This window comes from Bufo bufo, chromosome 6, assembly GCF_905171765.1.
Source record: "Bufo bufo chromosome 6, aBufBuf1.1, whole genome shotgun sequence".
Lineage (NCBI taxonomy): Eukaryota > Metazoa > Chordata > Amphibia > Anura > Bufonidae > Bufo > Bufo bufo.
Window position 1 is genome coordinate 109,327,010 of NC_053394.1, and position 25,672 is coordinate 109,352,681.

The 25,672-nt window shown below is 44.4% G+C and overlaps 1 protein-coding gene across 1 annotated transcript in view; it reads left to right on the forward strand.

The window, feature by feature from the left end:
• The first annotated feature begins 323 nt into the window (after positions 1-323).
• The window catches only part of LAMA5 (laminin subunit alpha 5), a 125,808-nt gene continuing 100,459 nt past the window's right edge, over positions 324-25,672 (forward strand). The window contains exons 1-2 of the mRNA XM_040438838.1: positions 324-656; positions 4,800-4,952. Of these exons, the coding sequence (XP_040294772.1) occupies positions 384-656; positions 4,800-4,952 (426 nt within the window). The 5' untranslated portion in view covers positions 324-383. The remainder of the gene's footprint in view (positions 657-4,799; positions 4,953-25,672) is intronic.

Consider the following 25,672-nt stretch of genomic DNA (forward strand, 5'->3'; position numbering starts at 1 on the left):
ATACTAGCTTAATGTTTTGCTTTATTTCAGGGACCTTCTCTGTTATCACACAGTGGGGTTATGCCATAGTGGGTGCCCTCTGTGACCAAACTCCAACTCCTGATAACTGGTTTGTAGGGATGACAATAACTAATAGTCATCAGTATAGTTTTCCCCCCTAGATTTGCCAGGAGGGTATTATTTGGCTAGGTCTGCCCATTGATGCTGGTGCAGGGTGTGTGCCCCCAGTGTGGAGCAGGCAGCCCCTCTCCCCAGGGCAGGTCTGAGTGCTGCCCCCGCCCCTCTGCTCCTGTGTCAACCTCTAGCCCAGCAGCATCATCCTCATCCTCAGTTGTGTTAGTTTGGAGCTAGGGGGAGAGCAGGAGCACAGACAGTCCCGGGAGATGGCAGTGCCCAGGAGACACCCCTGCCCGCCGCTGCTGCACCTACTGCCGCTGTTCTGCTGCCTGGTCTGGAGATCGATCTGTGCCCAGGAGCTTCCCAATAACGGAGTCAATGGCTACAGCCTGCACCCACCATACTTCAACCTGGCAGAGGGCACCAAGATCTCCGCCACTGCCACCTGCGGGGAGGGAGAGGATGGCAGACCGCTGGAGGATCTGTACTGCAAACTGGTGGGGGGACCAGTGTCTGGGGATCCCAGCCAGACCATCCAGGTACTGAGCGCTTGTCCGGCACTTACAGCGTTAATCCCCCCTCTGTTTATTTATTTGCTACTTTGTATCAGTCACTTCCACCATAAGTGTAACGGGGCAGTGCCCCCTTATACTCCCGGCCCCTCACCCCCAGACACTTTCTGTAGTTAGGGAAATTAACTCTTTGATGATTTGCTTAGCAACGGGGGCAAAACAATTCCATAATCTTCTGCTGGAGGGCTGGGAATCACTGGGCTGCAGCTATGGAGGACTAAAGCAGGAGCTGCACTTGTTACTGGTGCCTCCTCAGGAAGGTTTCCTAGCTTGCTGCTTGCAGGAGAAGATATGATGGCACCTTAAAAATGAGGTCACCTTAAAGGGGTTGTTTCACTTCAACAGATGGCATTTATCATGTGGAGAAAGTTAATACAAGGCACTTACTAATGTATTGTGACTGTCCATATTGCTTCCTTTGCTGGCTTGATTCATTTTTCCATCACATTCGACACTGCTTTTATCCAGGGGTTACGACCACCCTGCAATCCATCAGTGGGGTCATACCTGCACAATATAGGAAATGGTCTTGTGGTCTTACATTGTGTTTTTTTGTGTGCAACTTCATGTAATCTGTATGTTGCAGTTTAAAGTTTTGGAACTTTTTAAGTGTTAGGCCTCATTTACGTGTCTGTGATGACATCCGTGAAGGATCCGTGTTTGGTCCATGTGTCTGTTTTTTGGCTTCTGTGTCATCAGTTTTCCACGGACCGCTGCTAGGCTGAAAATTAGTTAGCAGAGCATCTCCTGCACATGGTCTGTGAAAACCACGTACCAAATACAGAGGTCATCCATCCTGTACACATGGGATCCGTAATCACAGAATAGGGCATGCATCCATGTTATTAGCATGGATCCACGGTCCGTGGAAAACTACTGATGTGTGAATACACAATGGACGCATGAGGGCTCCGTGGAGATGACAGCACACCTTGGTGATTCACTGATGTGTGAAAGAGGCCTAATTTTGGTCACTGCGCTCCTCCAGCTTTTTTTTTTTCCCCATAGGAACAAAGTGCATGGATAGTAATTTTGCAGCAGTGGAAATCTGATTTTGAAAAAAATTATCAATATCGATAAAAACTTTTGAAACGCACCATATATATATATATATATGGTGACTCAAATGACTCATGCTAATATATATAGAGTGATGAAACCGATTTCTATTGGTTGAATGTAATAGTCTTGTCCTCTTAACATGTAGATTATTAGTATGGGCCGTTCACTGTAGTCTGATCATGGTCATGCTGGTTTACATTGTTGGATTATTATTTGACAACCATAACTTACAGGTGAAACTCTAAAAATTTGAATATCGTGCAAAGTTCATTTATTTCAGTAATGCAACTTAAAAGGTGACACTAATATATGAGATAGACTCATTACATGCAAAGCGAGATATTTCAATCCTTCACTTGTTATAATTTGGATGATTATGACTTACAGCTTATGAAACCCCAAAGTCACAATCTCAGGTCCCCTTTGCTCAGGGGGTATGGATTAATTAGCTGACTAGACTGTGACACTTTGAGCCTAGAATATTGAACCTTTTCACAAAATTCTAAATTTAAGCTGCATTAATGCAATTCCTTTTAATTTGCATTACTGGAATGATTTGGACTTTTGCACGATACTCTAATTTTTCGAGTTTCACCTGTAGAGGAGAAAGTGTTTTCATGGGTGACTGGTCTCAGTTATTTTCTTGCCTTGTGGCTATAAGAAAATTAGTCTTCCCCCGTCCTTACTTTCAAATGGATTGATCTTTTCAGCCTCAATTATTGGAATTCCAGCCTCTCTGTTTACAGGTGAGAATGTGGCCATTATTACTGGTGACGCCCCCTCCTCTCCTTTCCAGACCTGAGCTGAGTATGTCACCATCCTACCCCTTCCAAAGAAAGGCCTTAGATCTTGCTAATTGTTCCTTGGCTTCCTTATCTGAAAGGCTGGCGGCCTCTTTGAACTGTGAAATGACTGACCTTCCCCTCATTGACATGCCACCTAGTTCTGTGACACAGCAGGAGTGACTGCACCACAATGAGCCAGTCAGACCCTGCTGTGCCAGCTGTACAAAGCCTATATGCATAGCCTCTAGAAGTCCATTATGTAAAGTGGGCCCATATTTCTGTGTTTCCCATTAAATAAAAAAACACCAACGAATATAAGTCATTGTGACGTCCTCTATGGTCATGTCAGTCAACTGATAGTTGTATATGTTTCTGGAAAAGCTGGATTAGAACCTGTATATCAGCGGAAGCCATTTTAACTACTGGTTTTTACCCAGCTTTCCAGACTCTGAAATATCTGCCTAAGGCCTCATGCACACGACCGTTCCGTTTTTTGCGGTCCGCAAATTGCGGATCCGCAAAACACGGAAGCCGCCCGTGTGCCTTCCGTAATTTGAGGACAAGAATAGGACATGTTAGGCTCCATTCACACGTCCGCAATTTCGTTCCGCATTTTGCGGAACGGAATTGCGGACCCATTCATTTCTATGGGGCAGCACTTTGTGCTGCCAGGATCCGGAATTGCGGATCCGCACTTCCGGGTCCGCAATTCCGTTACCGAAAATTATAGAACATGTCCTTTTCTTGTCCGCAATTTCGGACAAGAAAAGGCATTTTCTATTAAGTGCCGGCAATGTGCGGACCGCAAAATGCGGAATGCACATCGCCGATGTCCGTGTTTTGCGGATCCGCGGATCCGCAAAACACACACGGACGTGTGAATGCAGCCTTATATTTTTTTTGCGGGGCTACGTAACGGTGCAACGAAATGAACGGGGCTACGAAATGAATGGGTCTGCATCCAAGCCGCAAAAACTGCGGCTCGGATGCGGACCAAAACAGTGGTCGTGTGCATGAGGCCTAAGGCCTCTTGCACACGACCGTATGTATTTTGCGGTCAGCAGAACACGGATCCACAAAAAAAACGGGTGACGTCCGTGTTGCATTTGTTTTTTTGTGGATCCATTGTTACACTGCCTGTCCTTGTCCGCAAAACAGACAAGAATAGGGCGTATTTTTTTGCGGAACGGACTTGCAGACATACGGAAACGGAATGATCGCGGAGTCATTTTTTTTTTTTTGCGGACTCATTGAAGTGAAGGGTTCCGCATATGGGCTGCAAGAAAATGGAAAGGACACGGAAAGAAAAGACGGTTGTGTGCATGAGCCCTTACTAAACAGTGATTTATCAGCTAGGCCCATATCAATGTGTAGCTAGGCATCCTTGAGTCTAGGAAGGTTGCTGTTCCAGATCTCTAGGTGGCTGTCACTCAGCTTTCCAGATTCCCGAATGGTACATCTACCAATCATTTGCCAAATATCAATATACACCCTTCCCCCCCATATCAATGTATAACAGGGATTGTCACCCAACCTTTCATAATTCACTGAATCACACAGTTGACTAAGCCATTCAGGAGGCTAGAAAGCTAGATGACAGCCCATGAGGGCGGTGTAATGGTTGTACACAGAAGTGGGTAAGACTCAAGGGCTTTTATTTGCTATAGGTTTTCTGCTATACCCCTAATATGGGTAAATCATTTCATTGCATTTCAATAATGCATTGCCAAGACCTGTAGGACTGTCATACAATATAATGAAGTCCTTAGAAGGCACCGCTGATCTCCATGCCTATAAAGTCTCATTCACACATCCGTGTCCGTGCTCAAATCCGTGAGAAGGTGGTCAGTGATGCATCCGCGAAGCTGTCCATGAAGGATCTGTGTTGTGTCTGTTCCTTGCTGTCCGTGTGCCATCTGTGTTTCACTGACCCTGCAATAATTTCCAAAGCATCTCTTCCTAATGATCCGTGAAACACGGATGATATCCACGGACCCACAGACTATAATGGACATGATGGATCTGTGAACACGGACAAAATAGTGCATGCATCTGTGCTAAAAACAAGGATCCACTGACTGTCCTAAAACACTGATGAGTGAATACACACATTAAAATGAATGGGGACGTGTGCTGTCTGCGGAGAACATGTCCGTGGAACGTGACGTGTGAATGAGGCTTAATAAAACTGTGTCATTCTTGCCTTTCTGTGGTCATCTTGACACCTGGAATCATCTTATGAATGTCTTGACTTTGTTCCCAGGGCCAGTACTGCGACATCTGCTTAGGCAGCAGTGGAGATAAGTCTCACCCCATCACCAACGCCATTGATGGAACTGAACGATGGTGGCAGAGCCCTCCGCTTTCCCGGGGACTGGAGTACAATGAAGTCAACGTTACCTTGGATATGGGGCAGGTCTGTATGAGATATGCTACTGTCTGTAAAGCTTGTATTTAGGGTACTTTCACACTTGCGTTGTTGGATTCCGGCAGGCAGCTCCGTCGCCGGAAATGCCTGCCGGATCAGGCAATCTGTATGCAAATGGATACTATTTGTAGACGGATCCGGATGCGGATCCGTCTCACAAATGCATTGCAATACCTGATCCGTCTCTCCGGTTGTTATCCGGAAAAAACGGATCCGATATTTATCTTTTTCACATTTTCTAAAGGTCTGCGCATGCACGGACCGCAAAACCGGATCCGTTTTTCCGGAACACATGGGGCCGGATCCGGCATTAATGCATTTCAATGGAAAATAATGCCGGATCCAACATTCCGGCAAGTGTTCCGGAATTTTGGACATAGAAAATACCGCAGCATGCTGCGGTATTTTCTTCTTCCAAAAGCCGTACAGTGACTGAACTGAAGACATCCTGATGGATCATGAATGGATTGCTCTCTATTTAGAATGCATTAGGATAAAACTGATCAGTTTTTTTCCGGTTTTGAGCCCCTAGGACTGAACTCAATACCGGAAAAGTTTAACGCAAGTGTGAAAGTACCCTTAGACCAACTGATGTCTTGCAGGTAATGATTATATTTTTGCAACTCGTTAGCAACCAAAAATGTGCTTATTACATAGAAGAATGTTCATTCATAATTTCCCTTGTTAATCGTTCGCTATTGGTTGGCTCTGCATTTTTGTTCAGTGTACTCTGCTTCCCATACAGTACTAATGAATTAAACTAAATCCCCCTTCCCTCCAAATATCGACCAAGAGGACGGAGTTCACTTGCTGGTGGTCTTGCTGGAATCTCGTCTCATTGATTGTGAGCTCACTCCCCCAGCTGGAAAGGACTGGAGGAGGAGGGGACGGTGCATTTAATTGTATTTTATTGTGTGCTCAGGTCCCATCCCCCAGGACAGTGTCATTGTGTAGATAGATCAGGCTGTGGTGTCCGGGGCCTGAGATGCTTGTAGATGAGCAGCAACAGGCCTCAGATTCCCAGACCATTGGCATGCATTGGTTGGGGGTCACTTTTGGTGACTCAATCAATTAACGTCCTATGGAGCACTGAGTTAAATCTCTGCCCTGTGCTGCAGAGGTTATACCAGATATACTGAGGTACAGAGACTTGGCATTTAGACCTGTTTGCTTGCTTGCTTCTGTGAGCTTGCTGTTAGCTTTCATTCTACTTTTCATTCTCCTTGTATCATGTATATACAATATGAGCTTAAGGGGGTTTTCTTTTCAGAACAGATTTTGCCGCAGGACCCGCCCTCAATGATATACATATATCCTAATAGAGCATATGGACAGGGGTTGTCTTCATGAGACATTCCCTTTTAAAGGATGGAACTTGAGTGGCTTTCAAGATGGCTAAGTGGAGAATAGGATGGGTTCTGTAGTAAATGTCATTAGTACGCTGGCTGGTGTAATACAAAATGGATGTAGTGAAATTGTGATGGTGTTAACTGTCTGAGAAACTCCAGGCCTGGTCACCCATGGCAACCAATCAGAGCTCAGCTTTCATCTCTTAAAGCGCTGTGGAAAAATGAGAGCTGTGCTGTGATTGGTTGCTATGGGCAACATGTCCTGGTTTTGTGTCAGAATTTTTGGTTTTTGATAAATGAAACCCATAATACCTCCCAAATGTCCCATTTTACATGACATTGTCCTATGGAACAAACCTAAAAGGGATGGGCCTTATGCAGATTATTACAGTCTTGGGCATAAAATGGGGTGTGGCTTAATAACGTCCCACAAATAGGGATATGGTGTCAGATATATTTGAATCTTGCTGGAAACAGTGAGTTAAGGGTGTATTAGACACCCCGATGCTGCAAGCGATTGTCGGAAGGGAAGTGTTCCCTCACGGCAATCGCAGATAGCTAGCTGATGACACCGCTGCAATTACATGCGGTGACATCGCTCATCCCCATGCAGGACAACGGTGTGCTGACGGCAGATCACTATAAGGCTAGGTCCACACCTGAGCGTTTTACAGCGCGTTCCTACGCGCTGTAAAACGCTCAACAGGCAAAAACCAATGTTTCTCTATGGGCATGGTTCTCATCTGAGCGTTTTACAGCGCGTACGAACGCGCTGTAAAATGCCCTACGCCCCAAGAAGTACAGGAGCTTCTTTGGGGCGTACTACGCTCGTTTCCAAAATACAAAAACGCCCCAAAATACGCCTCAAAAACGCCTGTAAAAAACGCTTATCGAATACACTCAGGTGTGAACCCAGCCGATCTGCCTCCACCAAATCCAGATCTTTTAGCATGCAAACACTCATTTATCGGGTATTTAGAGGAAGTATTAGACTGCCAGATGATCGCTAACAAGTGTTCATAGGAACGCTCATTAGTGTTTATCGGGCAGAAAATTGTGCAGTCTACCTTTTAAGGGCTGTATTAAACCAACAGATTATCTGACAGATTTTCTGACCAATCATTGGTCAGATGGCCATTTACACAAAGAGATCTTTTGTTGTACTCACCAACTATTGTCTGATTGGACAGATATTGGTCAGATAATCTGTTGGTGTAATACAGCCCTTATCTGAAATACACTTGTAGATAAATTCTGAAGGGACTGTCACTTAAGTGATATCAGCAGTACAGGGAGTGCAGAATTATTAGGCAAGTTGTATTTTTGAGGATTAATTTTATTATTGAACAACAACCATGTTCTCAATGAACCCAAAAAACTCATTAATATCAAAGCTGAATATTTTTGGAAGTAGTTTTTAGTTTGTTTTTAGTTTTAGCTATTTTAGGGGGATATCTGTGTGTGCAGGTGACTATTACTGTGCATAATTATTAGGCAACTTAACAAAAAACAAATATATACCCATTTCAATTATTTATTTTTACCAGTGAAACCAATATAACATCTCAACATTCACAAATATACATTTCTGACATTCAAAAACAAAACAAAAACAAATCAGTGACCAATATAGCCACCTTTCTTTGCAAGGACACTCAAAAGCCTGCCATCCATGGATTCTGTCAGTGTTTTGATCTGTTCACCATCAACATTGCGTGCAGCAGCAACCACAGCCTCCCAGACACTGTTCAGAGAGGTGTACTGTTTTCCCTCCTTGTAAATCTCACATTTGATGATGGACCACAGGTTCTCAATGGGGTTCTGATCAGGTGAACAAGGAGGCCATGTCATTAGATTTTCTTCTTTTATACCCTTTCTTGCCAGCCACGCTGTGGAGTACTTGGACGCGTGTGATGGAGCATTGTCCTGCATGAAAATCATGTTTTTCTTGAAGGATGCAGACTTCTTCCTGTACCACTGCTTGAAGAAGGTGTCTTCCAGAAACTGGCAGTGGGACTGGGAGTTGAGCTTGACTCCATCCTCAACCCGAAAAGGCCCCACAAGCTCATCTTTGATGATACCAGCCCAAACCAGTACTCCACCTCCACCTTGCTGGCGTCTGAGTCGGACTGGAGCTCTCTGCCCTTTACCAATCCAGCCACGGGCCCATCCATCTGGCCCATCAAGACTCACTCTCATTTCATCAGTCCATAAAACCTTAGAAAAATTAGTCTTGAGATATTTCTTGGCCCAGTCTTGACGTTTCAGCTTGTGTGTCTTGTTCAGTGGTGGTCGTCTTTCAGCCTTTCTTACCTTGGCCATGTCTCTGAGTATTGCACACCTTGTGCTTTTGGGCACTCCAGTGATGTTGCAGCTCTGAAATATGGCCAAACTGGTGGCAAGTGGCATCTTGGCAGCTGCACGCTTGACTTTTCTCAGTTCATGGGCAGTTATTTTGCGCCTTGGTTTTTCCACACGCTTCTTGCGACCCTGTTGACTATTTTGAATGAAACGCTTGATTGTTCGATGATCACGCTTCAGAAGCTTTGCAATTTTAAGAGTGCTGCATCCCTCTGCAAGATATCTCACTATTTTTGACTTTTCTGAGCCTGTCAAGTCCTTCTTTTGACCCATTTTGCCAAAGGAAAGGAAGTTGCCTAATAATTATGCACACCTAATATATGGTGTTGATGTCATTAGACCACACCCCTTCTCATTACAGAGATGAACATCACCTAATATGCTTAATTGGTAGTAGGCTTTCGAGCCTATAGAGCTTGGAGTAAGACAACATGCATAAAGAGGATGATGTGGTCAAAATACTCATTTGCCTAATAATTCTGCACGCAGTGTATATAAGCACAGCAACATTAAAAGACCAGCAGCTATGGATGTACAGTAATTGTTTCTGGGGGTTCTCGGCCCTGGGACTTATTGAGGAACACTACAGTAGAAAATGGCTGATACTGATAAACAATAACTTGAATTCAATCCAATACAGATAAAATAGACTTTAGATTTATTGTTCCTTTAAAGGGCTTCTGTCAGCAGATTTGTACCTATGACACTTGTCCTGTTGTATGATGAAGGCATCTGTGTTGGTCCCATGTTCGTATGTGCCTGCGTTGAAAATGAAGTTTTAATATATACAAATGAGTCTCTAGGAGCAACGGGGGCGTTTCCATTACACCTAGAGGCTCTGCTCTCTCTGCAGCTAACGCATCCTCTCCATTTTGATTGACAGGGCCAGGCAGGTGTGATGACATTTTCACTGCATGGCCCTGTCAAAGTGCAGAGGACTCAGCAGTTGCAGAGAGAGCAGTGCCTCTAGGTGTAATGGAAACGCCCCCGTTGCTCCTAGAGGCTCATTTGCATAGAATAAAACATCATTTTTCTCAGCAATGCGGGCACATATGAACATGGGACCAACACAGATGCCTTCAGCTGCCAAGTGCACATGTAACAGGTCAGCCAGTGTCATAGGTATAAATCTGCTGACAGGTGCCCCTGAGTCTTACGCTGGGTTCACACCAGAGCGTTCTGAAAGGAGCGCTCTGTATGCGCGATTGTACTGGCGTTTACAAGTGCGCATACAGAGACAAGCGAACACACATTGTCGCGCGTTCCCGAAAGTCTATGTACGGGAACGCGTGACAAACGCCCAAAAAAACGCTCAAGTACTTGATTGAGCGTCGGGCGTTTTACAGCGCGATCGTACGCTCTGTAAAACGCCCAGGTGAGAACCATTCCCATAGGGAAGCATTGGTTTCTCCTTGTTGTGCGTTTTACAGCGCGTAGGAACGCGCTGTAAAACGCTCAGGTGTGAACTGAGTGTTAAGGTACATTTACACCTACTGATCGGCAGCAGATTGTCAGGAAGGAAGCATTCCTTTCCGACAGTTGGCTGCTCGTTCAGTGGGGGTGAAGCGCTGCATTTATATACCTCCATAGTACAAGGACGAGGGATCACTCATACAGCTGTATTATTTCTGGGTAGCAGATCGCACGATTTGGTTCCCAGAAATGATAATTTAGGTACCTGCATGAACGACAGTTTCACCCAATAAATGAGCGTTTCGCTCGTTCATCCGGTGATCTGCTGCACCTTTACGTGGGCAGATTGGAGGGAACAAGCGTTCGCAAGGAACATTAGTCTCCAATAATCTGCCTATTACTGCACCGCGTAAATCCACCTTTATATAAAACCTTGTTCAGATGGGATAATAAGGTTAGTAGTTATCAAGAGTTTTGCGTTCTGCCTCCCCTCGTGCTGTACAGTGTCATGTAGATGAGGATAAGGAATGTCTTTGTTTCTTGTCCTGCGGATATGTATGGAATTCCAGTTATCCTGGGATCAGTCTGTACCTGTGCAGTCTCCCGTACATCCGGAGAGCTTACACACTTATTTCTTCCAACAAGTTCTCTTGACATTTCTTGATTGTTCTTGTGTGGCTCTTGGTTTAACCCTTTACCTGCCAATCTTCTGCACTTAATGTTCAACCAGACCGTCCCTACCCAAACACTTTGTCCAGTACATAAACAGCTCATGAATGTTTTGTCCACTGGGACACCCTTACACCCTTACCTCTTAGAATTGGTGGGAGCCCCAATGATAGAACATCAACAGTTCACACATTTATGACCCAAGTGATGTTCTATAACTGTATCTCCTTGTCTGCCTACATTTCCTTTGTCCTTAATTAGCCGCCAATATGCTTTAAAGCAGCCAAAGGGCCTGATTTAGCACTATGAATAAATCTGAAGGTTTATTGGCCGTCAGAACACAGGAAAGTCATGGGATTGGGGGTGTGATTTAATCTTGAATATTATAACCTTTCTCTGGTTCCTCTGTTTTCATAAGTTAGGAGGAAGAAAAATATAATCAGCCACCAGGATGTCTGCGCTTATTCATTTGAGAATCTCATTCTCCTGTCTCCTCCTCGCTTTGTTCCCAAACTTCAGGATGTGTCCCAGTCATGGAGGATGGGACCATACTGCCTCCCTTTCTCGAGGGTAGGCCAACACAGGTCTCGGCTTGCCCTTCATCAACTAAAGTCTGTAAGGAGACAGATTGTTTCTTTATGACATCCTATTACCCTGAGGACATTCATAATTTGCATTAAACACCCCTCTGTCTCTACAACTGTCTTGGGTACTGTATATAGGAGTTTTACTCTAATATTGTTATGCCCATCCACCCACTACCCCAAACACCACACCGTTCCTTTGGCGTGTCGTCCAACGTCCTTCTCACTTACAGTAGGGATACTTTCACACAAATGAAATATCCCAAATAGTTTAAAGGGGTTGTCCGGGTTCAGAGCTGAACCCGGACATACCCTTATTTTCACCCAGGCAGCCCCCCTGAGGCTAGCATCGGAGCATCTCATGCTCTGATGCGCTCCCTTGCCCTGCACTAAATCGCGCAGGGCACGGGCTCTTTTGTTTATCATAACACACTGCTGGGCGGAAGCTTCCGAACGGCAGTGTGTTCGGTGACGTCACCGGCTGACGTCACCGGCTGACGTCACCGGGCTTCCTGGCAGCCCCACGGAGAGCCTGGTACATCACCGGATCTCCAAAAAATAAATCACGCAGGGCAAAGGAGAGCATCGGAGCATGAACTGCTCCGATGCTTAAGTCAGGGGGGCGGCCTGGGTGAAAATGGAGGAATGTCCAGGTTCAGCTCTGAACCCAGACAACCCCTTTAAGACTGTATTAGACAGCCCTATTCTGCCAGCAATCGACTTCCTCCCTAGTGGAGGAGACTGCTGCTATTACATGCGATCTCCGCATCGGTATAGGGAGGAGTGATTGTTATACCATCGCTCTTCCCTATACTGAATCACTGTTTGCCGGCAGCAGACTGTGATTGTCATCTGCAAACGATAATTTTTAAACCTGTCAAAAGATTTGTAGTGTTCGCTCGTTCATGGGGTAGTCGGCGTCGCATTACTACGAACGCTTATTAGCAATCATCTGGCAGAAAATCTGCCTGTCTAAGGGTACTTTTACACTAGCATTAGAAGAATCCGGCAGGCAGTTCCGTTGCTGGAACTGCCTGCCGGATCCGGAAATTCGTATGCAAACGGATATCATTTCTTTCCGGATGCGGATCTGTCTAACAAATGCATTGCAATACCGGATCCGTCTCTTCGGTGTCATCTGGAAAAACGGATCCGGTATTTATATTTTTCACAGATTTAAAGGTCTGCACATGCGCAGACCGGGAAACAGCATGCTGCTATATTTTCTACGGCCCAATACCGTAAAAGGGACTGAACTGAAGACATCCTGATGCATACTGAACGGACTGCTTTCCATTCAGAATGCATTGGGATAAAACTGAAAAGCCCCTTTAACTTTAACGCTAGCGTGAAAGTACTCTAAAACAGGCTTTAGTCATAGTCAATCAACTAGTGGTACACAACTAACAGATCCCAGATCCTGAAAAGCTACCTGCCCATCGTCCCAAAAACAAATGAGGACCAGGTCCTTGATAGGTATGTATCTGAGGCTGAGTGCCATCAGTTAGGTTCACAGGTTGTCGGTTTTGGGCCTGTTTTGGTAGGACCTACTTGTACAACCTGGTGTTGAGCAGATGTGACCAAGGTGTAAAGCCTGTATTAGACGGGCAGATTTTCTACCAAATGATCACTAACCATCATCTGGCAGTGTAATACTGCCGCCGATTACCTAATGAACAAGCAAACGCTCATTCATCGGGCAATCCAAATCTTTTGACAGGTTTAAAAATTATTATTTGCAGCAAACAATGATTCAGTATAGGGGAGAGTGATGGTATAACGATCGCTCCTCCCTATACCGAGGAGGAAATCGCTGCATGTAATAACAGCGCTCTCCAACGCTAGCGAGCAGGCGATTGCCAGGAAAGAACGCTTCCCTCCCAACAATCGCCCGCAGAATTGGGCTGTCTAGTACAGCCTTAAGACCCCATTAAAGGGCTTATCCAGAATTAGAAAAACAGGGCTGCTTTCTTTCAAAGCTGCACCTTTCCTGTCCTTGGGCTGTATTTGGTAATGTAGGTTAGTTCCATCAGCATGAATAAAGCTGGGATGCAAAACGGTGGCGCTCACTGTTTTACGAAAAAATAACAATATTTTCTAATCCTCAACAACCCATTTATGCCTAACATCTGGCCATATCTGCAGTAATTTGCGGTGGATAAAATCTCACATATCATATTTCACAATTGATTCCTGGTAAAATTTTATTGCTTCTTCTCTATCATCAAGACCAGGCTTCATAGAAAATCTCATGTAGGGTTGGTCTGATATCTCAGACGTCTCCTAGTAAGGTAAAGGACTTTTTACCCCGGGCTGCCCTACACTGTGTACACCAGAGCTTGATGAAGTAACAGGACAAGGTCATTGGGTGTGTGTGGGGAGCACTTGGGCACTAAAAGATTTTCAGACAAGAAGGTGAGGACAAATAAAAGCAGGTGGAGGAGGGCAGGGGCAGCCTGTGCAGATTTATGGGCTACAACCCCCTGGATTAGTATAATAGCTTGCTGTTTATTGCAGTTTATTTATTACAGTTTTTAACAAGCCAATTAAGCTCCACAGGCCACCCAGCTAGCCCTGCAATATGGGCATTGACTTTACAGTAGGGTTTCTTCTAAGGAAAGAAGAGCATAAAGAGTTAAGTGGCCAGTGTTTTAATGGTCACTCCTTAACAATAAGATCAGCTGTCATTCCTCAGCTCCTTGTAGATCAGGGTCAATTACAGAGGAATGACCCAAAGAGATGACTGAAAGGACAAAGATAAAGAGCAGGGCTCTGTTTTTCTTATTTGTGCTCATGTCATGAAATCTCCAGATTTATCCTGTCCCTTGGGAGCCACTGGGAAGTGGACAGTCCAAGCCAGCAGGAATTGCTCTTACAAACTCTGGAATATTTGTGCTGAAAAAATGGCAAAATCGAGGTCGAAGAAAGTTTTAATAAACTAGTCTAACCTGTTCTTCAGAGCAAAGTTATTACCAAAGAGGCCCCTTACTGGAGATGGATCATACCGTTACCACAACATTTCTCCCTAAGACAAGAGATCCTGGCACTTCTCTACTCCATTGACTCCTGATCATTATAGGAGTAAAGGAGGACATGACTCAGTTGTTTGCTAATGTAGTGCCTATAAAAAGGAGCTTTTGGTAAGGTTCATAGTGCTTATACAGGTGGGAGCTTCTGCCCCCGAATGGATCAATTGGCTACCTCCATGGTGCTCGTTCCCAGTATGAGGTGATTGATGCAAAGGTGATCTAAGGACATGACGTGTCATAACAGTTCTATCAGCTTATGAACAGATCTTAAGGAAATCCTTTCAAGACTCCTATGAAAGAACCCTGTAAGAATTATGAGTCAGTTTGCACTCTCAGTGGACTTATCAAAACAGAGATTATTGGTCTTGTTATTTACCAAAGTAATTTATCTTTAGAGCACAAAGTAAAACCTGATAATACAACATTGGCCTCTTTGAGTGACCAAGGGCATTGAGAATAACCTTGGCTGTCCTCCAACCTTGAGAAATTTAAGCAAGAAACATTATTTCTACATGTCCCACTGTGCTATATAGTGGGTAACAATGTGTCATTGAATGGTGTCTTCTTAAACTCACCTTGGGCAAAAGTGGAGGAGACTATGCTAGGATCTTATAGCCTACTTAAAACGACTAGGTTGAAAGTGGGCAAGTAACACGTTGGGCTGCTATTAGAAAGAGTAGATAGACCTTCTGTACAGTGTCTGTCCATTGGAGAGGTCTTTTATAGTACATTAACCTGGTCATGACATATCTATATTTGACCTGATGATTGTCAGTATATGGTTGATTTCATCTTGTCAAGAGTGAATTTTCAAGGGAAGACAACCATATAATATTGGAAAATGGGTAGATCCTGTTCAAAATGTTTCTTGGAGACAAGTTCTCTTTCACCTCCACTAATGAATTTTAGACCATGATGGTTTCATTTTTTTTTAACTGAATCTTCTTTACTTACTTTGGTTAGTCTTCCCTCCTGTCTAGGCTTGTGGAACAGTAGGAGGGGACAGGCATTGAAGCTGAAGAAGTTTCCAGTGATTAAGGCCTCATTCCCATCTCCGTTAGGAGATCCGGCAGGCTATTCTTGCACAGAGCAGTCAGTCCTATTTTGCAGGATCTAGCATTGCAGATCCTCAACAAACTCTCCTACATTTATGACCTCTTCATATCTCGCAAACTTTCCTTTCTGGGTCTAACAGAAACATGGCTGACACCCTTTGACACTGCCTGCCCTGCTGCACTCTCTTATAGCGGATTTCATGTCTCTTACACCTGCCGCCCCGGCTGCAAACATGGTGGAGGACAACTGCTCCTACAGGACACTGCCATCCTCCATTATGCTTCCTTCATTGGAAGTACACTCTGTTTGCATCTACTCTCCCTCCAACCTCCAAGTAGCTGTCATTTACCACCCTCCAGGCCCAGGTACCATCTTTCTTGACCACTTCAACACGTGGCTCCTACACTTTCTTCCTGCTGACATTCCCACTATCATCATAGGTGACTTCAACATCCCCATTAACACTTGCCACTCAGCTCCAAGCGGCTAACACTTTCTTACTCCTTCGGCCTCTTGCAGTGGTCCTCCACTCCATCCACAGAGATCGTCACACTCTGGATCTTATCTTCACCTGTCTCTGCTCCCTATCTAACCTTTCTAACTCACCTTTCCCCCTATCCGATCACACCCCCCGCAGGAAGCTTAAACGTCTTGACTTTCGCATGCTTTCTGACTCTCTTCTGCCACTCTTTACATGTTCCTTCTAGGATGCAGATGCTGCCACCCCGCAGAGTCCTCATTTTCAAATCCTCACTTGCTGCCGCAAAACAGGCCTACTTTTCACCACCCATAACTTCCCTGTCTCACAACCCTAAACAACTTTAACACTTTTAACTCTCTTCTCCGTCGCCCAGCGCCCCCACCCTCTTCTCTCATATCAGCTGAGGACTTTGCCACATACTTTAAACAAAAGATTGACAACATCAGAGAAAGCTTCTGTGCACAGTCCCCACAGCCCCTCTACACAACTACTCAGTCCTCTTCTCCCAAAACCTGCTTCTCCACCATTACAGAAGAAAACTTTCCACCCTACCCTCCAGATCACATCTCACCACCTGTGTACTTGACCCAATCCCATCCCATCTCACCCCCAACCTCACCACAGTGTTTATCCCATCCCTAACCTATGTCTTCAATATCCACCGTGTCTTCCCCTCTAGTTTTAAACATGCTATTATTACACCCATCCTTAAAAAAAACTTTCCCTTGACCCATCTACTTTGTCTAGTTATAGCCCCATATCACTTCTCCCATATGCTTCAAAGCTACTTGAACAACATGTCTACTTTGAGCTGTTCTGTCACCTATCTTCCTGCTCCCTCTTTGACTGGCTACAATCTGGCTTCCGACCTCACCACTTGACTGAAACTGCCCTCACCAAAGTCACCATCGAGCTGCTAACTGCCAAAACCAAACAACATTACTCTGTCCTCCTCCTCCTCCTTGACCTGTCCTCTGCGCCTCTCCCCTATGCCAATCCCTTCACTGGCTCCCCATTGCCCTGTGAATTACGTTTAAAATACTAACAAATACATATGAGGCTGTCCATAACCTGTCCCCTCCATACATCTCTGAGCTACTTTCTTGACACATCCCCACACGTAATTTCCAATCTTACAAGACCTTTTTCTCTCCTCTTATCACCTCTTGCCACAACTGCCTCTAAGATTTCTCCCGTGCATCCCCCATACTCTGGAATTCTCTTCCCCAACATATCAGACTCTCACCTACAGTGGAATCCTTCAAAAGAAACCTGAAAACCCACCTCTTCAGACAAGCCTACAACCAGTTACCCTGCAGATGCTATACCACCATGACCAGCTTCACCCGCACCTACTGTGTTCTTCCTTCATACCTTCTAGATTGTAAGTCCTTGCGAGCAGGGCCCTTTCATCTTTTTCATCCTTATTGCAATTGTCTCCATTATATATGTATGTATACTTCTTATCATATGTACAGCGCCATGGAATGAATAGCGCTTTAATAATAAATAATAATAATAATACAATAATCCTCTACTTCAACGCTGGATCCCCATTGACTGCAATGAGGTCCAGCGGTAACCTGGACGCTTTCTGGCATAAATGTCAGTTTTCAGCCAGACAAAAACCCTTGTGTGCAATGTTTTTTTGTCTGGCCAACAGCTGGCATTTTCTCCAGGTCAGGCAACCGGATGTCCTAAACGGAGATATGAACGAGGCCTAACATGTCATAAAAATATTATCGGTGAGGGGTTGATCATTTGGTAATGAGGGTATTCATGTGTCCACAGAGTACAGGAAGTAGGATCTCCCATTCTTAGAAACGTTTTTTAAAAATTTATGACAATATCCTTTAAGAAAATACCCAATGGGTGACCATTGTCTACCATGTTACTGTACCACATCATTGGGATTGCAAGTTGATGGACTGATATCGTTGTTTGACCCATAAGGGGTTAATATCCAAAAAGTTCCTATATGGTTTATGAAATTGTCTCATTTGAGTGATTCTCCTGTTCTTGGTCATTTTACATGACACCATTTACTTTTTACTTTTAGTAGAAATAGATTTCACCCCACTAGCTATTAATAAGACTGAATTCATTTGGGCAGGTAGTGATTGTCTAAAGCCTGGATATTAATTATACACGGTTAGCTGGTCATCCATTACCCTTACTTAATGGTAATCTGACTCCGGGCAAGGCAGTTAACACTTTCCGAGGTATGGCTTCTTCTTCTCAAAGCTTTAGACGGAACTGTGGCGGGCAAAGAACAGGTTAATTTAAGGGGTACCCTCAGTCAGTGACCTGTGAGTTTAGCTCTGTTATGCTTGGAAGGCTATCGGATTCCAGTGTATTTTTCAATGATAACTATGAAAGTGTCGGGGATTATTCTATAGTGGTCTCCCATAGCAATGAATAAGCAGGTTCACAGCAGGTGGATACCGTGGTGTTCCAGAGGCGGATGCGGATCTGGATAATTAAATTGCAGAGGCTTTTGTTGAGAACTTGGCTGAAGACTGCAGGGGGATTTTTCTGCTTCTGAATTCTTTTAGGAATGAAACCTTATAGGGTCTCTTTTTCTATTGCAAGAAGGTCAGGCCGATGATAGTTCTCCAGCTGTGGTGGTGGGACGTATAGTCTACAAACGCTGGATAGCCCCCACTGGCTCTGCTGTAGATCCAGTGGTGATGATCCAGTTTTTAAAATTGGTCTTAGAAACCTGTTAAAAAGTGCAAATTAGTATATTCTTTTACTCTGTATTGATGGCAACTGGAATTAAGAGGGGAGCTGCTGACCATTTCCCTTCAAGAGCTATTATATTAAAGGTTCTTCAAACAGACCTGACCTGTAATTGGTCACTTTGCTGACAAATAATTTGGTGTCAACATTTGTCATTGCAGCTGGTCTCCCAATGTGTAATGTCTGTCATGTAAACTGACGGAGTTTTACTGTGAACTTGTTATGGGCGTAGACTCCTCTCCCAGTCTCTGATCTTCATGATGAACCAAGACATCTTGTCTTTCATTAGAGATTGGCACATACCTTGCAAAATTACAGACCCGTGCTTCTTTCCTCTGTAATTGTGTTTTCTTGACTTTTTATTTATTTATTTAACATCAAGAGGCTCCTTTAACAGTCCCCTTATCTCGGGTGACCGTCAATTAGTTAATATTGTCTACAGTGTAAGGGCTGCCTGTAAATATAAGCTACTTAATCTCCATAGACATTAGATTTCTAGGGGACATTTCTCCCCAATATGACTACTATAACAAATATCACAGTGATCATCCCCAAGCTTTCTCAGATTTGTGACTGACAAATCTTCCTGGTTATGCCGCAGTATAAGAGCCGGGCACGGTGAGAGAGCATGATGTGGCGGCCATAATTGTGGGATCTCAGATGACAGTTACCCCATTAGAACTGATCTAATCCTATGTTTCCAAGGGCAACCAACCGAATTTTGAAACCAGGTTTGGGTGCGAGAACACAAAATTCAACAACGGAGGTTTTATTTAGAATAAGGCCGCATGCACACGACCGTGGTGTGTTTTGAAGTCCGCAAATCACGGATCCGCAAAACACGGATGGCGTCCGTGCGCGTTCCGCAATTTTCGGAACGGCACGGACAGCTTTCAATATAAATGCCTATTCTTGTCCGCAAAGCGCGGACAAGAATAGGACATGTTATATTTTTTTTAGCGGGGCCACGGAATGAAGCAACGGATGCGGACAGCACACGGAGTGCTGTCCGCATCTTTTGCGGGCCCATTGAAGTAAATGGGTCCGCATCCGAGCCGCCAAAACCGAAATGCGTAAGGCTACATGCACACAACCGTAGTTCTGGTCCGCATCCGAGCCGCAGTTTTTGCGGCTCGGATGCGGACCCATTCACTCGAATGGGGCCGCAAAAGTTGCTCTGTTCCATGGCCCCGCAAAAAAAATATAACATGTCCTATTCTTGTCTGTGCTTTGCGGACAAGAATAGGCATTTCTACAATGGGCTGCCCGTTCCGGTTTGCGGACCGCAAAAACGGCACAGTCGTGTGCATATGGCCTCATGCACATGACAGTATTTTTTTGTGGTCCGCAAAAAGCTGTTCCGTTGTTCCGTGATCCGTTTCCGTTTTTGTTTCCGTGTGTCTTCCTTGATTTTTGGAGGATCACCAGACATGAAAAGTGAAAAAAAAAGCTTGCAAATGATAGGAAAAAAACGCAGACGCAGATGACAATCTTGTGTGCCTCCGTGTTTTGACTTGAATGGGTCTGCAAACCGTTGTCCGTGAAAAAAATAGGACAGGTCATATTTTTTTGACGGACTGGAAACACGGATCACGGACGCGGATAACAAACGGTGCATTATCCGAGTTTTCAACGGACCCTTTGAAAGTCAATGGGTCCGCAGAAAATCACGGAAAACGGAACAACGGACACGGGACACAACAACGGTCGTGTGCATGAGGCCTAAAGCTTTATTCTAAGAAATTTTCTTTTAAGGTCCCCTACGTCTTACTGTCTGTCACGCTATCAGGTCTGCATGTTACGGCATCTTTGTTTCACCTGACAGTGTTGGATTGTTCGTACGCACCTTCCATGCAGGGCTCTCTCTGTTTTTTTTTCTCAAATCTTGTAAGGTAATTTCCATCTCTTTGATGCCAGTGTTTTGTCTCGCTCTCTAACCCTACGCCTCAGACTGTGAATCTGATCGCCACGGATGGGAGACGGGTGTGCGGGGGGGTGACAAGGTTGTGGGGTAATTGACTGAGAAAGCCAGACTTATGGGAAAGCGTTCTTTGAAATGTCTTGGGGCCCTGTCTACTCGTTCTCTATTGTCTTTTATCTTTCTCATTCATTGTGAATTCCTTGCCCTGTCCACACACCATGATCAGACTCTCATCTCCACGTATAACACCCCACGACTGAAATCTGCCTTTCTCATGTGATAAACACACAGCTCGCAAGTAGAGAGGATGGAAAGGAAAACATCAAGACCATTCATAGTCCTTATATAAACGTGGTGATTCGGGGGTTAAAGGTGTCATCCCTAGAATCTGTACCTGCTTCCTTGGGGTAGTACAAAGTGTATAACAGGAGACTGAGAAGGTCACAAATCTCTGGAGGGATCCTTGAGATTGCTGCTCATTCAAAAAGTGCAGTCCCAACCCCCTTAGTACCAACATTGAGTCACTTATATGTAGAGAATCCTTCACGCTTACACATTAACCCATAGTAGTGGCTAAACATGTTTTTACATGTGACCGATGAATTTTCTGGCAGAAACTGATTTCAATCATATCAATTGGTTAATTTTGGTCCTTTTTACGCTGCCCGATGCACAGGGCAACAAACCTTTTTCTCCTGATCATAGCCCATTCGTACAGGTGCAGTAGAGCCGCATTTACATCATCCTATCTACATGGGGTTGAATGGTCGCTAATGCGATCATTCCTCCCCTTTCAGAATTATTATTTGTGGGCAGCAAATCCCTGGGTGGTTGTGCTGCATACAAACAATGATTTTAGGTGCTGCATTAAAGATCCGATCTCCTGAGGAGTGATGGATCTCGCAAACGGAAAGCCAAAACGCCAGTGTGAAAGTATTCGTCGAGTGATCGGCAGCACATTTACGCGGCACAGTGACCAGGAACAATCGCTCATATGACTGTTTGTCCTAGACCATTGTCCTGCTGCTCAGCCACTGTAGAGGGGCGTTTACACACCAATTTGGAAATAAATTGGTCTGAATGGACAGAAAATGGTCAGATATCTGTACATGTAAAAGCATGGCCATTTGATCTGATTGAAACAAGAATTGATCTGCCACAATGACTGCAGCATGTGAATTGGCATCTGAAAGATATCTGGAATCCAACATAATAAAGGCCCCGATACAAATTGGGGAGGGTTTGTTTGTAGTCTGTAACCATGGAGATGCATAGGTAAGCATAGTAGCCTTGCAGACAAAATGCCCGTTTTTTTTGTTTGTTTGTTTTGTTTTGTTTTAGTCAAAACTGTTTGCAAAGTTGCTTTACTTTAGATACAAGAAGGTAGACATAGCCTAATGGCCATCGGTACTGTTTGTACAATCCAGTGTTTAGGTGAGCGTGTTGAGCTTTGTAGAGAGATTAAGATTGTGCCTTAAAGATCAATGATCTGTTATATTTTGTCAGTCGGGCGAGAGGAAATACAAGACCTATGTAATAATAAAGCTGCACCTTTAACCTACATATTTATGGCCGCCCTGACCCTCCTGATGTGAGAAAAACCACAGCAGTAGCCGAGGTAAGTATAAATCTTACCGTTTACAAGGAAGCGGCAACATATCGTAATTCTGAAGAATGCAGGAAAATGTTAGGAATTCACTGACACTGGTTTCTGTTGGACTGTGATCAAGGTTGTCCACACCAGACATGCATTGGGCTCCACAGACAGAACTTTGTAGATTATATTATTATATTATACCGTACATCAGGTGGTAGTAGATGGGTCCTGGGCTCACACAATGAACCCCATAATAGAGAGGACATTCTAAAAGGAGTAAGGGTGCATTCACATCACCGTTTAGCTTTCCATTCTTCTGTTCTATCAGAAGAGAGAGAGATAAAAAAAAACCTGATCCTGTAAAAAAAAACCTGATCCTATTGCATTAGTTAGGGTACTTTCACACTAGCGTTATTCTTTTCCGGCATAGAGTTCCGTCCTAGGGGCTCAATACTGGAAAAGAACTGATCAGTTTTATCCTAATGCATTCTGAGTGGAGAGTAATCCGTTCAGGATGCATCAGGATGTCTTCAGTTCAGTCTTTTTGACTTTTCAGGATAGAGATAATACCGCAGGGACACTTGTTCAGACCGAAAAAAAAGTGAAAAAAATAAATGACGGATCCGTTTTTCCAGATGACACCAGAGAGACGGATCCGGTATTTCAATGCATTTGTCATACGGATCAGGATCCTGATCCGTCTAACAAATGCCATGTTTGTGTCCGTATTGCCGGATCCGGTGGGCAGTTCCGGCGACAGAACTGCCTGCCGGAATCCTCTGCCACAAGTGTGAAAGTACCCTTATGCATAGAATTGCATAGGATTAATTTTTTACAGGATACAGTAAAAAAAAAAAAAAAAAACGGATCCAGTTGCATCAGTTTGAGCCATTTCTGTCTGAGATCCGGTTTTTTTAGGGTACTTTCACACTTGCGTTAAAGTTTTCCGGTATTGAGTTCCATCCTAGGGGCTCAATACCGGTAAAAAACGCTTCAGTTTTATCCTAATGCATTCTGAATGGAGAGCAATCCGTTCAGGATGCATCAGGATGTCTTCAGTTCAGTCACTCTTATGGGCTGCGATATTTTCTCCGGCCAAAATTTTGGAACACTTGACGGCATTAATTTCCATTGAAATACATTAAAGCCGGATCCAGCACCAAGTTTTCCGGCAAAACGGATCCGGTCTCCTGGTCTGCGCATGCGCAGACCTTTAAAAGTGTGAAACAAATAAATACCGGATCCGTTTTTCCAGATGACACCAGAGAGACGGATCCGGTATTGCAATGCATTTGTGAGACGGGTCCGCATCTGGATCAGTCTACAAATTCTATCCGTTTGCGCACGGATTTCCCGATCCGATTGCCGGAACTGCCTGCCGGATCCTCACAATGCAAGTGTGAAAGTACCCTAAGATGGAAACAAAAGTTCCCTTCTAAAAAAACTGATCTCAGACGGAAAGGTCTCAAACGGAAGACAACTGATGCAACAGGATCCATTTTTTTTACAGGATCAAGATTTTTATTTTATTTTTTTCTCTCTCTTCTTCTGACGGAAAGCTAAACGGTGATGTGAATGCACCCTGAGTTGTCTTATCCGAATGCTTAGCTCAGCAGTGCAGTATCACTCATGATACACCTTCTCATCTGTGTAGTGTCACATAGGATAGAGTCAGATACTACGGTACCACTACAGTTTAATGCTTGTTAGGCCTAGATGCACAGGCTCAATCAACAGTACAGTATCACACAGGATAAGCTTAGGCTAAAATACACGGTTATACAGGCTGCAGTGTCTCAGCAGACCGTAACACACCTGGGAAGCTTAGATACACACTATCCAAGTAGACATAATTGCATCTTGTCATGTCAAGAAAAACAAGACCTCACGCACGCTACATAGTCCCTGTCCCCTGTACAGCGGTGGTGACAGTGCTGCGGACTTCACGTGTTGGGAGTCTCTTGACAGAAGGAAATCCTCTGTTTTATTCCAATGGGACTGGCTCAGTAAACAGGAAATTTAAGCTGCGGTTCTAGAAGGATGTGAAAAATGCCAATAATTTTGGACCTCTAGCAGCACGTTTTGCAGAGAAATGACCAATACAGAATTAGGGCTCATGCAGACGACCGTATGTATTTTGCGGTTCCGCAAAAAACGGATCCGCAAAACATACGGATGCCGTCCGTGTGCATTCCGTATTTTGCGGAACGGAACAGCTGGCCCCTAAAAGAATAGTACTATCCTTGTCTGTAATGCGGACAGTAATGGGACATGTTCTACTTTTTTGCGGAATGGAAATACGGAGATACGGAAACGGAATGCACTTGGGAGTAACTTCTGCAAAAAAAAAAACGGAACGGAGACGGATAGAAAATACGTTCGTGTGCATGAGGCCTTAAAGGTCAGCTCCACCTTTGAAAAATTCCTTTCTGTTACTTAACTTGTTCGGATTTTTATCTATCTCAAGATTTCTTCACCTGCATTCCCAAAGTGAATGTACATATCCTGCTGACTCCTACTTTGAGTCGTGCGTGGTCATGTGACCTAACAGTTCACTGTGTACCAGAGCTCCCAAGATGCGCTCTGGTAACAGGTGCCCAGCAAAGGCAGGAATTTTGGCCTGAATAGAGTACAAGCCTTGTGTAGTATGACCCTTATTTTACATTTATGATGTGCTGTTCTGTGCCGCTCACGTCCAGTAGCCGACCATTATACAGCCCAGTACACGTCACTCTGGGAAACTTGTTCACTGCATATTGTTTCATAACGAGCAGTCATCGACTTATCATTATGCCACCTAGTCATGCGTCTTGGGGGTCCATGGCATTGCCAGATCTTATCATGAATATTACATATTAGCTTGCTTGGATCGCAATTACAGTTTTTACACTTTTATGCCCTATCTTCACTCCTTAAAGGGCTTCTCCAGGATTTTGATATTGATGGCCTATCGTCAGGATAGGTCGTAAATATGATTAGGCGGGGGTCTGACTCCCGGGACACCCGCTGATCAGCTGATTGAGGAAGCTCACCAGACCTTTGGTCAGCGCCACAGGCTCCTCACCGCTTACCAAGCACAGCGCCGTCCATTGGATAGCGGCCATGCTTGGTATCGCAGCTCAGCCCCATTCACTAGGCCTAAGTGCTTACAGAGCGCTGCGGCCTCTTTTTATACAGCTGATCAGGAGTCGGACCCCCACTGATCTGGAATTGATGACCTATCCTCAGGATAGGCCAATAATATCAAAGTCCCTGTGAGCCCCTTTAAAGCCATAGCCTGCAGCGGTAATTTAGATATGTATCCTTACCCCCCTTCTACGCCGGGCCAGTTTTCACCTTCCTGCCCAGGCCATTTTTTGCAAATCTGACATGTGTCACTTTATGTGGTAATAACTTTGGAACGCTTTTACTTATCCAAGCCATTCTGAGATTGTTTTCTCGTGACACATTGTACTTCATGACAGTCATAAATTTGAGTCAATATATTTCACCTTTATTTATAAAAA